The following is a 17,942-nucleotide window of genomic DNA, read 5'->3' on the forward strand; positions in this document are numbered from 1 at the left end:
GGTTAGCACTTGTGCCTCACAGCAAGAAGGTCCTGGGTTCGATTCCAACACCAGTCGACGGGGGGTGGGACCTTTCTGTGTGGAGTTTGCATGTTCTCCCCGTGTCTGCGTGGGTTCTCTCCGGGTACTCCGGCTTCCTCCCACCATCCAAAGACATGCACTAATAGGTTAATTGGTTAATCTAATTTGCCCATAGGTGTGAATCTGAGAGTGATTGTTTGTCTCTATATGTCAGCCCTGTGATAAACTGGCGAAATGTCCAGGGTGTACCCCGCCTTCGCCCCTATGTAGCTGGGATAGGCTCCAAGTGACCCCCGTGACCCCAGTGAGGATAAAGCTGATTCAGAAAATGAATGAATGAATGAATGAAGGATGCAACGATTACCGGTATAACGATAAACAGCGGGAAAGTTGCAGACGGTTAGTATTACCGTTTAAATTCTAATTATCATGATAACCGTGTTTGATTACCGCACTTTTAGGGGAGAAAATGCCTATGTAAAGATAAGTTTTAATGTCAAATATTTTAATTTATTACAATTTTAATTTTCTATACCTAATATTTGAAACCAATATTCACTTTTAAAGTCCTTGAAAAGGTTCGTTAAGCATCTTTGTGTTATTTATGCAATAAATTATATATATTTATCAAATCGGATTTTATATATTTTTTTGTGTTTTTTGTCCTTTTCTGTTGATATAGTAGGTTAAAGTGAAAAAATAATAGGCAGTTGATATAAATGAAGTTGTGCTGAAAAAAAGTTACCAAACATGGGTATAGTAAACATTTGTTTATATAGTATATAAAGGCAAAATCAAAAGGACTGAAAAACGACCTGAATAGGCTCAGACCACTAAAGGTTAATACTTGAATGTTTCTGCCAACAGAAGGTACATTGTACCAATTACTTTTTTTTTTTTTTTAAATACAACTTGGTTAAAATATTTCAGTGTGTGTATAAGTACTTGTTGAACATTTTGAGCACCATTTCAATAATACCGTGATAATAATGATAACCGTGATAATATTGGTCCCAATAACCGTGAAATTAAATTTTCATATCGTAACATCCCTACTTTATATTAAAACACTACTAATATACTCTGTTACATTTGTTCAGGACGATAGGTGTTTGTTTGTTTTTTTTTTTGTTGAATGTGTGTTTTGTATATGCTCTGTTCTGTATAAAAACAACAAGTCCTATTGTTTAGATATTTTTTTTGCACTACTGCTGTAAAAAAACTCAATAAAAAATACCTGTGAAAAAAAACCCACTACTAACATAAAAATGATAAATGAACAAAAATCAAGTGGTGCCAGGCACAACAAACCCCGCCCCTCAGACGTATTATAGATTATTTTGGCATCGATCCAGCTGATGTCATCAAGTCTATGCATGTGTTGATGTCAGAATATCAATTGTCTCTATATATGTGCCAAGTTTGAAGTAAATTGAAACAAAATTGGTGTTTTTAATAGACATGTGAAATATTGCCCATTATAAGTAAATAGGGAAAATAAGATTTTAAAATTCCTAAAAAAAAATGTGAACTTTCCCAAAATGTAATGACATCTATTCTGGGTCACTAGCAATCTATAAACCCAATCTGATTTGAATTCAACCAAAAGTTTTGCTGCTAAAGTGTTAAACAAAGAAACAATCTGAACCGAAAACAAAACCCCTTGCCTCTCCTTCGGGGGGCGGGGTAAAAATCCAAGAAACATATGTAAAAAAATATATATATATAAAAAATACAAGAAAAACACATGTAAGGTGAAAGGAACATGTATTTTAGGACATTAGAACATCACTTTTAGAACACTGGGCCAACATAAGTACTGATCCAGACAACTATCCACACCTACATTCTCCCTTTGAACATCATTCCTTACATTAGTACCATTACTTCATGGTACCTAACAAAGCAGGTCCACTCACTGTTCATGCAGAGGTGGACCTTACAGACCCTGCAGACCACATTGGACCTGAGATTGCTGACTCACTGTCCTCACTGTAACTGTTGCTGTCACTGTTTTGTAATGTGTGTGAAAATTACCAAAAATAGTCACTTGCCCAATAAAGGGTTAACCACTACTAGCCATACATCTTGTTCAGATTTCCAGAAAATTTAGACAGACGTTCCAGACCACCTCTGAATGCATTCTAGGAGTGTTCAGATCTTGCATTAAAGGTATCTCCTGGATGTTAAGGACTGATGTTAACCCTTAAAGAACTATTTTTGTGGTGTCTTCCAAGTTAATCTTTCTCTACATCTGCCCTGTCTTAAGTGATTCATCACTATTTATTATGTCATCCTCAGCATTTTTCACTAAAAATCATGGATTCTCCTGTGTCTAATATACTGATTGTGTATTCAAATGTTATTACATCCGAAAAATGTCAGAAAAAAGAACCCAATGTGACTTTTTCAACAAAATATATCATTAACTAAACATAAAAACAGGCATTTACAACCACTATCATTTGTCAAATTACATGAGCTTTACAGATGAATCAGTGTTGGGTTAGCAAAAAGCTGAGAAATTGCATTTTCCCTTAATTATTTAAATGCATTGATAGGATTAGTCGTTGAAAAGCTATTAAACATTTTAGATCAGTAGATGTTGTTTTGGTCTTTGATTGTTAATGCAAGGACTGAACAGGACCAGTGATTCACTATCATCATCCTCATCATCTTCATCATCATCTTGTGCTGCCTTTTGGAGTTTGGTCACAGTGCAAGCAGACTACCATAACACATAAATAGTAGATGTTTTACACCTGCCAACTCCATCCCCTGTTGATCGGACACACCAGGAAGTCTTTCTGATTCTATCTTTGCTGAATCTGAAGAGCCTTTTCTTACATATCATAAACATAGACAATCCAATCCGGTGTTGAAGCCATAGCTGCCACCAAACCAATCCTGCTTCTCTATCTCATGACTGATCTCATGTGCAAGATCTTGCAATACTATCCTTTGCTTGGGGTAATACTATTGCAATACAGCATTTTATACCATGCACACACATAAAAAAGACAATTAAAAGTAGAGGTCAAGCTTGAGTGCGTAATTTCACTGACAGCCTATTCTCCTTGTCTTTGAAGTGGAATAAAAACCTGGGAATTTTTGGCTCTGAACTAAAGGATGTATACAGTATATCTAGCATATATAGGGTACTTGTCGCTCTAGGCTGATATTTACTCAAGGTAAAGAATGTATCTTTTCTGCTAACACTGAATCATATAAGACCGTATATTTAATCATGCAGCTGTGGAGGACCGCGGAAAAGCCTGAGAATTAATTAGCTTAGAAATGAAAAAAATGAAAGAGAGGGAGATAGTGAGATAGAATGAGGGGTGGAGGGATAGGCGGACACTTGTTGACATTTCTAAGAGATGGTGGAATCAAAGGCTTGAGGCTTGTGATCTTCTTTGAGCTGTTTGTTAACAGACATGCTATCAGTGAATACTGGTTGAAATGTAATATTTGAGTGACATCCATACGAGAGAGGTGAAGAGGTAGTTTTTTATACTCCAAAATGCATCTCTTTCATATTAAGTAGCACATATACAGGGTGTTTCAAAAAAAAAGTATACACTCAGAAAAATGCCTAAAAAATGAAAGTTCCATAAGTTTCAGAAAATATCTATACGGTTATTGATAGACCAAGGTCTCATGCTTTCATTACCACAATGGCAGGTATCAGCCATACCACGTGAGTGAGCACGGTCCTTGCACTTTATTGGGATAGAAAATGGCTTGCGCACAGATATGAGAGGGATAAAACAAGATCAGACAGCACAATTGGAAAGCTTAGGCAGGTGCTTTAATGCTGTGTAATTTACAAGAAAATTCAGTTAACCCTTTGTCTTCCAGAAGCCTCCAAACTTTGCACCCAGGTTGAGCCATCCAGGCATGACTACGTAAATTTCTCAGAAGCTATGAAGCACTGTTTGCATTTGTCAGACCACAGTCCATTTTAGGCACTGAACCATCCCGTTGAGTGGCCCCCAAGATCCCCCGATCTTACCCCACTTGACTTTTTCTTGTGGGGCCATCTGAAGTCAAAGGTCTACGTCACTCTGCCAAGAAACCTGGATGACCTGCAGGATCGTATTGAAGCTGAAGTAACTCTTTTGAGGCAGGATGGTGGAATGATAAGGCCTGCGGTTTATGACATGTTAAGGAGGGCAGAGCTGTGCCTGCGAAGAAATGGTGGCCACGTAGAAGACTGAACTGTGTGTGCCTGCGTTCTTTGGCATGGACTACGATCAGAACCAGACGTGCAAGGACTTGCTGTTTGAGTGAAGGAAGGCACAGCCTGGGTGCAAAGTTTGGAGGCTTCTGGAAGACAAAGGGTTAACTGAATTTTCTTGTAAATTACACAGCATTAAAGCACCTGCCTAAGCTTTCCAATTGTGGTGTCTGATCTTGTTTTAACCCTCTCATATCTGTGCGCAAGCCATTTTCTATCCCAATTAAGTACAAGGACCATGCTCACTCACGTGGTATGGCTGATACCTGCCATTGTGGTAATGAAAGCATGAGATCTTGGTCTATCAATAACCGTATAGATATTTTCTGAAACTTATAGAACTTTCATTTTTTAGGCATTTTTCTGAGTGTATACTTTTTTTTGAAACACCCTGTAGTATTCTTTTTAGATAGCAAATAATCTGAATGTATACACTCAACAACAAAGCAAACCTGCTTTACTGCTACTTCAATATTAACCCATAAAGACCCAAACAGCCACCGACAACCAAAATCATACTGATGTAAAATGTTTAATACCTGTTGATCTATTAATCTGATTAATCCATGACAACATTGATTCACCAGTAAAACCCATAAAGACCCAAACAGTCTATGGTGACCAAAACCATCTACTAATGTAAAATGTTTTTAATAGCTGTTGATCCACTAATCCAGTCAATCCATGTAAATAATTGGTGCAAAATACAGTTTGTCATCTTTTCCTGGTCATCAGATATGACCCATTTGAACGTTCAGAGGCTCCTTAGTGAACGTGAAAACACTGTCATCTTCTACAACATTGATTCCCCAGTAAAACCCATAGAGTTCGATCAATGCCAGTGGATGGACACACTTGTTTTATGCTCAGTTATTGATATATTTGTTGAAAATGTCACTTTTTCTTCAGTTTTCTCTGTTTCTGATTTAATAACCATCAACTTTAATCGGAGTTTTAAATAACACCTACGTGATCGGTGAATTAAATATAGGAAAATACCTGATATAAACTTAAAACATGCAAAATACAGAGGATAATATTATAATAAATGGCAATAAATCACTTAAGAAAAGTTAAATAGAGAGAAAACTTCATTTGGGAGCTGCCACAAAAGTAGCACTGGGTCTTTAAGTTAATGAACGTCAACATGTTCAGCAGAAAATACCTCATTTACATTGAAAAAACACTAAATACAGAGGATAATATTGTAATAAATGCTGATAAATCACTTAAGATAGGTTAAATAGAGAGAAAAATATGTTTGGGAATTGCCACCTAAGTAACGTTGGGTCTTTATGGGTTAATCAATAATACTGGACTGTTTTAAAGGGTATGAGGCTAGCAATGTAGCAAAACAGGGAAAAAAAGCACAATAGTAAGACAGTGGGTAGCTGGAGAATAGAGAATGTACAATATTTGTACCAATAAAAGGTAGTGGGCTAACATGAGCATCTGCGAGAAGCTATATCCTCTTGTGTAATTCTCCAGACAGAAACAAAAATAAGTATCACATACTGGAACAAAGACAAACAGAGAGACAGAAGACTGAAGAGACTTGATGGCAGAAGGGGAATATGAGTGAGTTTTCATTGGAACCCAAGGGATGGATGTAATGAGTTGGTGAGAGGCGTGTTTGCTTAGACTGGTTTACACAGAGAAATGACCCTGTGATACACACTGTGGGGCCGTCTTACTATTACACGTACAAACACACTACCTGTTACCTGACTGGAAAGAGAATCCAGACCAGCATTATATACTTTTACTTCGGAGAAATGTGTTTTTGATAAAAACTGTAACACATGTACCTCAACATCCAGACTTTGAACAATCGCTTGAAAATCCCCCTGAATCTGGTTAAGTCTTTACAGCTACCAAAATAGACACAGTACAGGAGTATGACAGGCTGTTGAGATGTAAAAAGTCAACAATCCAAGGTGGATGGAAAAAGAAGTTGACTAAACCACAACACGAACACAATCTACTGTGTCCCGATGTGACCAAAACAACCCTCATACCAAATAGTCCCATTGATTTGACAGAAAACTAACTGCATATTGAACTCAATATCAAAAGAAATCAAAGCCACATCACTTTAAATGTGAACTAGACACAAAGAGCCACTGAAATATCATGTTAAAATTTGATGTGTTTGAAGAAAGAGTGTTTGTGTAGCTCTAAAAACATGATATCAACACTAGGACATGCCAGTTTATCACACTGCGGTGAAAATGGGCCTGACTGATTGATTGATATATTTATTTCAATCATGCAAAGGACAATTTAAAAAAACAGTGACGAAGAAAGTAGACTTACTGTCTACCTTCTCTTTAAGGAATTGTGGTACGGATCGTGTTGAATGGAAGTTGAATGTGTGACTTTAAACCTTGCTCCAAAAAATGTCGGATGAACATCATAAATCATACATCATGAACCAAAATGGAAAAGAAGAAGAGGAAATGTAATGTTATAAGCTGCTTGCTTAATCTTTGCATTACAAGTTCTTTTGCTTGAAGAATCTTTTATTTTTGCAGATCTAAGTTGTCATATTCTGATTTAATTTTTAACTGTATTGTGTATCCTTATTTGTACTGAACAGTCAGTGAAAGGTTTGATTTGTGTGTGTATGTGTGTGTGTGGTTTTGATGTACTCACACCTGTCTGTGCTGAACTTGGAGAAAAGGTCAATTGCAATGAGAAAGATCTAATTTTATAGCTTTAGAAAGTAGTTGTGGTAAAGAGAGTCGAGCAGAAAAACCAGACTATGAACTAAGGGGGTTTTTGTGGTCAAGAAATGCTGGCTTAATAGTGCAGGTGTTAAGCAAGCGCTGTGCACATGCAAAACCATGTGCTTTTCTTAGAATTAGCTTATGGAGTGACCGACATGTTCTGCGTAGTAACTATCATTAACCAATAATAAGCGTACGACGAATGATGTCATTGAATAATGGGAGTCTCCAAGAGTCACTAAAGACTATGAAAAGTAATAAAGGAAACTCTTTTTTTGACGGCCTTCTACTTTTTCTCTTTGTGACGAAATGTGTGTTTGATGCTAAATTCTTTTTGTAACTTTTTCTATTTTTGTCTGAAGCAATAAATCAAGCTATTGTTTTAACTTTTTAAAACCTCAAACCTTCTTTTTGGTGTGTTCTTCCTTTCTCCTGGTTTGGTCCGTCCATCTGAAACATAACTGGCGAGTTAATTTAAATTACACTATGGTAAGCAGCTTAAATGGAGTTGTCCAGAGCCACCGTTGGTCAAAAGAATCTCTAGAACACGCAGCTTTTTATCCAAGATAACCGGAGATTTTTTAGTACCAAGGTGGTTTAAAGTTAAAGAAACGGGGGCAGTAGTTCATTAACCAAAATAAATTACGGTTTTTGAGATTTACTGCTTGCTGCGTGTTAACAGAATACTTCACTGTCCTTTTAAATGTTTAAAGTAAAATGTATGCATAGGAGGAGCTGGAACGTAGCCAATCAATTTGTAGCTAACCTCACATGGGAAAAGACTAAATTTATATAAGCTTTGAGAATTCTTCTGTTGGTCAGACAGTAGGGGGCAAGGCTTTGGACGATTGCAGTCTGTTGTCTCAATATTTCTTGCATATCTAAAAAAATATATCTGCTTAACCCCAATTCAGTGACTTTTTGTGTTCTTGCTTCAAAAATTGTGTCCAGAGTGCTAGAAACTTCCATGACAACAGAAACGCAAATAAATGAAAATCAAGAGAATGAGAACAAAACAAAACGGTAACTTATAAATTGCAACGTCTTAAGCCTCAAAATTTACATGAGCGAAAAGCAGTTGGAAGAAGTATAAACTTACCTAATCCTACCCCTTCAAACTTTTCCATGCTTATTGAAAACAACCCAAATTTATCAGCAATTATGAAACATGTACATTTAGTCACTCATCCATATTACAACACCTTCACCAACACATTGCAAAACTGATCCAAATAACAGACCAACACCTTATGGAGTTTATCAAAAAATCTGAGTCTGAGATGAATTATACTGGCTGAGCTGGACATATTTACAGATTTGAGGTTTCCCATGTTGCAGCAGGTGTTTTTGTATGCAGGGTGCGATTTGTCAAAAAAACGGAGGGGGGGTGTTTTGTTTTTTTTTAACTGTGAAAAAACAAGCAATCAACAGGCCAAAAATTTTTTAAGTAAACGGTAGGCCCTATTACATGTCGAACAATTGAACATTCATCTTTAACGCAAACTAAAAATACAAGAAACATTTAATTTTCTGCGATGGCCACACCTACAATGTGGGAGTGGCCTAATTAAGTTTCAGGACCATGGATAAGGGCTGATCATGTGAACATGGGAAAACATTTATGGCCAATGGGAAACTCAATCAGACTGTAAAATGGAACACATAACCTTATCGATTAAGATGCAGTTGAACATGTACATTGGCGCCTGCAGACGTACGTCCGTACTAGCGATGAGCGGATCAGCAGGTTTCCTGGGGGGTCGGGTTGGGGTGGATCAAAAAAATGTCACTTTCAGACACAGAAAATATACAAAATTATGGATACAATTCCCTTTGTTTTCGTCTTTGTTAATACCGGATTGATATGAAACCGATTTGTTTCGCTCGAGCAATTTTAGCTGGCAGCACCATACGGCATTTCATGGTCCGTCACTTCTCGTCACGTGTCATTTAGAGTCTCGTCCCCACTCTACCTGGAAACATGGAGACTAAAGTTGGGAAAAAGCGGCAGAGTCCTGTAATTTCTTTGAATACGACAGCAAGGGAGATAAAAGATACAAAAAGACTAAAACTAAACTAAAACTAAGCATTTAGAAAAAAAAACGAAAACTAATAAAAACTAGCAAACCTGTTCTAAAAATAAATTAAAAATGACTGAATTAGAGAAAAAAAGTCAAAATAAAACTAAACTAACTGAAAAAACTTTGCTACATACATATAATGAAATCACTATAGGATGGATGCTCCGTGTAACCTGTGCTGTGATTATCCCATGTTTCTTATGCAAAATCCATGGTTGTATAAGTCACTGTATTACCTGTGATAGATCACTGTAGAATCTACATAATATGAAGAATACACATTCATTCCAACCAGTCCATGGTTTACAGCCTTTATAGCCTGCAGTTGAAAATCCACCAGAAACAATGGTTTATCCAAGCGTAGCCTGCATACAACTTTATTTCACACTTCAACAGTTTTGCTGCTTACTGAATAACATCCAAAGTATTTCTAAATGTTTGCTCTGAGTACAAATCACTCTCTTTGTGGCTTTACTGGGCTGTAAACTCTCTGCCATCATTAGAAAAAGGCTATTTTTTCAGTCACTCATTTAATCTCGACCTACTTTTCCTTATTTACCGTGCAGAGTAACATTGTGTGACGCCTGTCCATCATGCATTGCACACATTCACTGGCCCGGACCCACGTGAGCATCTTTCGAGAATGATGACCGTTGCATAACTGTACAATCAAATATTAATTTTCATAATTGGATGGATGGCAATCCAAATATGTCATGACATTTAGAATATTCATTGACAGCCCTATTAGGTAAACACATAAGAAACTATTTCTTTAAAGGGGTCATATTTTGCTAAACCCACTTTTATTAGTCTTTAGTAAATTTATTTGTATATTTGGGGACCCTAGTAGTGCCAAAAGTTTGAATTTGAACCCTCCAAGTGCTGCAAAACTATTTTAGATTAATTCCGGCAAAAACTGAGTGGATGTCTACAACCCGTTTTAATTCCTACTTAACCCTGTAAAGCCTGAACCATTAAATCATTGACAGAAAAGTCCAGTTCTTTGAAACTGGAGCCTTTACTGGTCCTTCTGAACAACCAAAAAAATGATTTTCTAATATCAATTTCCATGTATGAGTTTCAATTTTGTATCATATTTGATACATCAGGTCTCAATGCTCAAATATTATTATATCTGAACAAACAAAAACATAATATAACACAAACATGTCTAACAAATTGGTAATTCCTTTTCAAAATTGTCAAAGTTCTGCCTCCTTCCTCATTAATGACAGTCCTGTAGTGTCACTGGAAAGGCCTCTGGTGAATGAATTCCTCCCCGCTGGTGGATTATCTGTGTATTGCATGTATCTAATTGTATACATCAGGTTTGTCGAGAAAAAAAAATCACACTGATCATGTAGAGGGCTTTAAAACTCATGTATCAAATACGATACATTTGGCATTATAGAGTTAATATGTTACGTTTTATGACTAGTTACGTCACGCCATTTCCACATATAAGGTCAAGACTTCCGACGAACATTTCTCTGAGTACGACATAATTGTTTATCAGCAGCGGTTGTAGTAAAAACTGAAAATATGTCCAAACTTCGAGCCGATTACCTAAAATGTTCAGTTGTTGGTTGTATTAACGAACACAAGTGGCTGAATGGGACAGAAAGCAGGGTCAGCAACCTGGAGGGGGCAGGGGTTGAAATGGCTCATTTGCATTTAAAGGGCTAGTGTTCAAAATGACCTTATTACTCATAAATAGGGTTGAAGATGGACATGTGGAGTTGAATTAATGAAGAATTCAGACCCAAGCATCGCATTTACAGTTTATGTACACCACAGGGAAATGTTTGAAAATGGATAATTCCGTTTAAAAAAAGTAAAATATCACTCCTTTAACATTTAAAATCGCTCTTGCTCAACTACTTTCCTGTATCAGATCCCCACATAATACAGAGGTGAGGAAGAGTTCAGTAGTATGCGTGCTATCATTAGATTTTAAGCAGCAGTTCCATGGTCTAAGATTTGACCTGAAGCAGTTCTTAGCTCTACATTATAGACATAAAACAGAAAAGCAAAGAGGAGGGTTAAGTAAGACGACATTTAAAATGCAAGCAAATATAATAAAGAGAAAGCGATATAGTAGGTTCTATGTGAAGATAAAACAGAGTTGGAAATATCAGATCCAAATGAGGAAGAAAAAGAAAAAAAATAAAACATCCTGTGGCATCTCAGCCTTACATGCATAGCAGCACTGATGAATCTGCTCATTAGCATGACTCTCATGGCAGATCGCGCCATTAATAATCTATGGCTGTGACGACGGCCATGACAGAGAGGGAGGGTCTACGGAGACGCTGCTTTCGAAAGCGAAGCCCTGTCACTTGGAAGGAATCTTGAGAACCGCTGTAAGATCCACCATGACAGAGATGAAAAAAATATATATATATGTATATATGTATATGTATAAAAATGATGTTTCAAGACTGGAATACCAAAGTTATTATGAACATTACACTTGTGAATGTTGATGATGTTAAGCAAAGTGTACCAATTCACCTTTGTGACATTATTCAGACAAGTTCATTGTATATTTTCAGCGTAGTGTGTGCATGAACCCGTGTGTGGGCGTCTTATTAATTGCAGCCCCTGACAGCTATTTTTGTCCCCAGGAGCAGTAGCCAATTATTGCAAACACTAAACAATATCACCAGAAACACAACAACAGTGGTAAATAATACATAATCACACACTCTTTATGAATTATACATCTCTTGCTGTTGACAACTACTCACAGTAGGCATCTACTTATTTACTATGTGCAGACAGTTTATGAGAACTATGTGAGGCCAGTCCTTTTTTTTTCCCCAAGAGGTAATTTGTGTGATTAATTCTATACTGTGAAAATATTTGTGTTTGCACAGCATGGGAAGTTTGTCAGTATGGCAAGACTTAATACATGTTCTTATTGCCTTTGGTCTCCAAAAACACTGTGGTATGATCATGACTATGTCACCAATATAAGTGATGGTTTAATATTTTTCCTAAGAAGTTGTACTGGAGCCCTGCTTTCGACTGTTTCAGCCAAAAATGGCAACAAAAATATTAAAAGCAAAGAATGTGGCAAAAATGTAATTGTTTCAGTTGGTGTCTTCAGGCTTTTTTTTTTTTTTTTTACCTATTCCTTTGTTGGTTTGTTAAGATGCATGTGCAGAGGCATCCAGTAACAAAGTACAAATACTTTGTTACCTTACTTAAGTAAAAATTTTGGTTATCTGTACTTTACTGGAGTAATTCTTTTTCGGCCAACTTTTTACTTCTACTCCGAACATTTTCATACAATTATCTGTACTTTCTACTATTTACATTTTAAAAATAGCCATTATTCTTATTTCATTTCAGCTTGTTTTCTTTCTGGCTTGTCATCGTGCAAATTTAAAAAAAAAAAAAAAAAAAAACTATCCAGATAAATCGCTCCATCCAGATAGAGTGAATTTGATTGTGGTTGGATGAGCTGTATAAACATACACCATTCCAACACCCTACACTGCAAAAATCTAAATCTTACCAAGTGTATTTTTCTCATTTCTAGTCAAAATATCTCATCACATTTAAAATAAGACATAATCACCTAAAGAGCAACTTTTCAGTGAGATAGAAGAACTTATTTTTAGACAACCGATCTTGAAAATCTTATTTTGAGAAATCTTACCAAGATAATTTTCACTTGTTCCATCGGCAGATTTTTTTTGCTTGATTCAAGATTTTTTTGCTCAGTTCAAGCAAAAAAAAAATCTGCCAATGGAACAAGGGAAAATTATCTTGGTAAGATTTCTTGAAATAAGATTTTGAAGCTCTATTGTCAAAAAATAAGTTCTTATATCTCACTGAAAAGTTACTCTTTAGGTGATTATGTCTTATTTTAAGCATGATATTTTGACCAGAAATGAGAAAAAATACACTTGGTAAGATTTTGATTTTTGTAGTGCAAATTAATTTTTCTCTATTTGTAAACATTCTTAAGTGATCTATCACCATTTGTTACAGTATTATTATCTGTATTTTGCATTTTTTTTCTGTGAAAATCATGTATTTTCCTATATTTATTTACTGATAATGTAGATGTTCATAAAAGCTCACTTTAAAGTCAAGGCTTACTATATCAAAAGTAGAGAGAACTGATGAAAAAGTGACTTTCTCGGCAAGGATATCAATAACTGAATGTAAATACAAGTGTCTCCATGGGTTTTACTGGTGAATCAATGTTGTAGAAGATGATGGTGTTTCCACGGTAACCACAGAGCTTCTGAACGTCCAAATGGGTCATATGTGAAGACCATGAAAAGTTGAATAACTGCATTTTACACCAATTATTTCAACATGTTAATAGGTTTTGTGGCTCAGAAGTTTTTAAACATTTTATATCAGTAGATGATTTTGGTCACCAGTGTCCTTAAGGGTTAAACCTTATGTTTCCTCAGCATAAATTCTCTTCATTTCTGAGCCTTACACATACATTGGATTGGAGTCATGATTGCATGGCATGGAACAAGCAAAGTCCAGAGATAATACTTTTTAACAAGACAAAAATAACGTGTTTGTGAAGCTATAATACTGTTCATTAGGACTGTTTGACCAAGTCGGAAAGATACTAATTCAACTGTGAGATCATTTGCAAATCTGTAATTTTCAAGCTCCAGAGACAGAAACACAAAGAGACAGAGTTCATAAGGGGTGGTGACCGCTAAATTAAACTAATTGTAATGCACTTCTACACCCGTGATCCTGTAACACCGACTTCCTCACACTCCAGACTTCTCCCTACAAAGTCAAGAAGGGCTTTGAATTATTTACCTCAGTTGTCCAGAGAGACTGACTCCACTGTCTGCTGCTGAATCCCTCACATACACCAGCACATTCTCTCAGGCTCTTTACCAAATCTCCAGTCTTTGTCTCTTAGCTGCACCCGTTTGCTGTAACCTAACATAAACATCTATTTTTCATGCTGGGAGCGGTGTCATAATTTGAGCGGTCGGTATTAGCTGAGAGTTGTTGGGATAAGGGGTAGTTGTTGTAGCAGGGGTGTGTGTATAATACATGGAGAAGGCAAACACAACGTATGAAGGAGAAAGATTTCTAGACACACAAGCATGTCACCAAAACAAAAAAATGTAGTAGTGACACAGAAACAAAGATAAACTGAAAAGATAAACTAGAAAAGCACTCGGAAAGCGCAGACCTCCACCAAGGCAGATCAGCACCCCCTCCACCAAAATTTAATCATTTGTTTCTGGTGCTAGTATCAACATTTCTTCAAAATTTCATCAAAATTCGACCATAACATTTTGACTTATCTTGCTAATAACCAAACAAACAAACATGAAAACACTACAAAAGCACTTGGAGAGCACAGACCTCCACCAAGGCAGATCAGCCCCCCCCCCCCGAACACCACCAAAATTTAATCATTAGGTCCTTGTGCCAGAATCATAATTTCCTGAAAATTTCAGCCAAATCCATCTATAACTTTCTGAGTTATCTTGCTAACAAACAGACAGACAGACAAACCCCGATGAAAACATAACTTCTGCCGTTACACTTTGCGGAGGTAAAAAAAAAATGACGAAGAACATGTCTACCCATTAACCCATAAAGACCCAGTGCTACTTTTAGGGCAGTTCCCAGATCAATTTTTCTCTCTATTTCACCTTTCTTAAGTGATTTTTTTCACCATTTATCATAATATTGTCCTCTCTATTGTACTTTCTACGGTGTAAATCATGTATTTTCCCCTATATTTTTAATTCACTGATCACATAGATGTTCATTAAAGCTCAGAAAATTCAGGTTTGAGGCAAAATTCAAAGGTTATAAAGTCAAAACAGGAGAAAATTTAGGAAAAAGTGACTTTTTAAATGAAATATATCATTTATTGAACATAAAAACAAGGAAACTAGAAGAAACACTAACTAGAAACACGGATGTAGATGTTCATGACAGCTAAGATTAAAGTTGAGGGTTCTTATTTCAGAAACACAGAAAACTGAAGAAAAAGTGACTTTTTCAGCAAAACATATTCATTAACCGAACATAAAACAAGCACCTCCATCTACTGTCATTGATCCAACTCCATGGGTTTTACTGGTGAATCAATGTTGTAGAACACAGGTGTCAAACATGCAGCCTGGGGGCCAAAACCAGCCCACCAAAGGTTCCAATCCAACCCGCAGGATGAATTTGTAAAGTGCAGAAGATATTAACAGTCAAGGGCATCAAAGTCAAAAATAATAGCATAATAACATAGAAATATTGACTCCAAATGTTCTTCTTGGTTAATTTGAAAAAAAATAATCTAACATAATGCCTATAAAAAATGGCAACACCACTTTTTTTCTCTTTGATTTGTTGCAAAGAACAGTAAATTCTGATATCCTTTAATAACAAAATGTCAATAATAAATAAATAATTATAAATAATCAAGTAAAATTAACAATATTCTGCCTGTTTGTGCCTTGTAGATCTGATCTGCAATGCACATGTATAAATCATAAGTTGAGGAATAATATTGATCAAAGTTTTCTTATTATCATTTCTTCTTATTTTTCTTCAGAAATTTCAGTTTTTTCAGGTTATTCACATCCTTTTTGTTTGGATAAATTGTAAAATGTAAATGTTTTTCATAATTTAATGTTATTTTTTGCACTAAAAAAATTGGAGCTGTCAATATTTACAGGACATTAGCCCATTATTTTACTGGTCCGGCCCACTGGAGATCAAATTGGGCTGAATGTGGCCCCTGAAAGAAAATTAGTTTGACACCCCTGTTGTAGAAGATGACAGTGTTTCCATGGTAACTACGGAGCCTCTGAACATCCAAATGGGTCATATCTGATGACCACGAAAAGACGACAAACTGCAATTTACAGCCAATTATTTAAATGTATTGATAGAATTAGTGGATCAACATGTATTAAATATTTTAAATCAGTAGATGAGTTTGGTCGCCGGCAGCTGTTTGGGTCTTTATGGGTTAAAACTTACTTCAATAAGCTAATACATGCTAACCAAGCTAACAACACAAACCATAAAGCCAGTCAAACCACAAATAAAGCAGCTTTTTTTCTCCACCCTTACCTTGGCAATTTGGACACACCAATTGAGCAACAGCTGGGATCCAATGTTGTCCTTGTGCTCATGGACATAGTCGAGCAGGCATCCGTGAGGCATCAGTTGCGTGACCAGCTGGATGGTGGGACTCAGGCAGACGCCTAGCAGACGGACTAGGTGGGGGTGCTCCATGCTCGCCATAATCAGGGCCTCCTGAAAGAATCACATATACACTCAGGCATGTGCAGTGAAAGGAAGGGTTACGCCTGGAGGGGCCGGCGGTGGGGAGTTGGTGTGTTGTCACAGGTTATTATGGTGACAGATTCTCATGTTCGGAAGCTGAGGCAACATCCGATAGGGAAAACAAAAACAAAGCAGAACATCAACCGTGTCTTGGAGAAATTCAATTGATATTATGTAGAAAATAATAACTGTAATAACCGTACATAACTGCATAAGTACAGTAAACCGCGTAATAAACCTGTGGTATGATCAGCATGTGCACAGCTGAAAATAGTGTATATAGCTTTCTTGATTTGTTTTTATCTTGATTTTGCACTTCTTTTGCGCTTGTGTGCTTTTGTACTTTTGCTGCTGTTAACCTGGAATTTCCACTTGTAGGACTAATAAAGGCATATCTTATCTTATCTTGTCTTATCTTATCTTAGCCATCACCCCTGAAATATAAAAAAAATCATCCCCCCTCTCCACCCCTTATGTTATTTTATCAATGAATGTGGTATTACTGCTTTTTCAACATTTAGGGCAGTGGTGTCAAACATGTGTCCCGGGGACCAAATCCGGCCCGCCAAAGGGTCCAATCTGGCCTGTGGGATGAATTTATGGCATGCAAAAATTACACTGAAGATGTAACAATCAATGGTGTCAAAATCAATGTAATTCAGATTCCACATACAGACACATACAGTCTAATTAGATTTCAAGTGGGTCAGACTAGTAAAATATTATCATAATAACCTAAATATAATGACAACCCCAAATTTTCTCTTTGTGTTTTTTGGTGTAAAAAAGTAAAATTACATGAAAATGTTTGCATTACCAAACTATACTTGTACAAAAAACATGAATAACCTGAACAAATATGAACAATCAGAAATGTCTTAAGAAAAGTAAATGCAATTATTAGGCATAATATTGTTAAAATCGCACTTGTTACTCTCAAGACAATTCAAGTTGTTCATATCATTCAGATTTTTAAGGAAACTATGTAGATGTAAACCTGATCATAATGTAATTTTACTTTTTTCACTGTTATTATTTTACTGGTTCGGCCCAGTTCAGATCAAATTGGGCTGAATGTGGCCCCTGAACTAAAATGAGTTTGACACCCCTGATTATGGGTGTTTTGCACATACTGATTCAATCACTCTGGGTGAGAGGTACGCACACATGCAATGACACAACAGGATTTCTTATTTTATTATTATTCTTCTTTGATCGACATCAGTAAGTGTCATACCAGCGCATGCAGGTGCAATTTCAGCCCCATGGTCAAAAGACCACGAGGACAAAGCTCTCTGAGGGACTTCTGGTTTTCAAAAAAGTCAAAGAATAGCCTAACACTACAGTCAGAAATCGCTCAATAAGGGTTGAATAGAGTGAAAAATGTATTTGGGAACTGACACAAAAGTAGCAGTGGGTCTTTATGGGTTAAACTGCAGAAAATTTACTCTGACAGAAGGTTCATGAAAGCACCTCTCATCCTTGTGTCATCACAGAGACAACATGGTAGCTCTCATAAGTCTGATATTTTGGCATCACTTTTCCATAGTGGCATAAAACAGT

At 36.4% G+C, this 17,942-nt stretch overlaps 1 protein-coding gene and 1 long non-coding RNA gene across 2 annotated transcripts in view; both read right to left on the reverse strand.

Annotated features, from left to right (window-relative positions):
- erbb4b (erb-b2 receptor tyrosine kinase 4b) overlaps positions 1-17,942 on the reverse strand; it is an 885,828-nt gene that overhangs the window by 82,105 nt on the left and 785,781 nt on the right. The window contains exon 20 of the mRNA XM_030124408.1: positions 16,164-16,349. Within this exon, the coding sequence (XP_029980268.1) occupies positions 16,164-16,349 (186 nt within the window). The remainder of the gene's footprint in view (positions 1-16,163; positions 16,350-17,942) is intronic.
- LOC115412108 (uncharacterized) lies at positions 910-12,998 on the reverse strand. Its single transcript, XR_003934295.1, has 3 exons — positions 12,971-12,998; positions 8,033-8,034; positions 910-1,076 (listed from the first exon to the last, which is right to left on the reverse strand). It is a non-coding gene; the product is annotated as an uncharacterized LOC115412108 (long non-coding RNA).

Source organism: Sphaeramia orbicularis, chromosome 21, assembly GCF_902148855.1.
Source record: "Sphaeramia orbicularis chromosome 21, fSphaOr1.1, whole genome shotgun sequence".
Taxonomy (NCBI): domain Eukaryota; kingdom Metazoa; phylum Chordata; class Actinopteri; order Kurtiformes; family Apogonidae; genus Sphaeramia; species Sphaeramia orbicularis.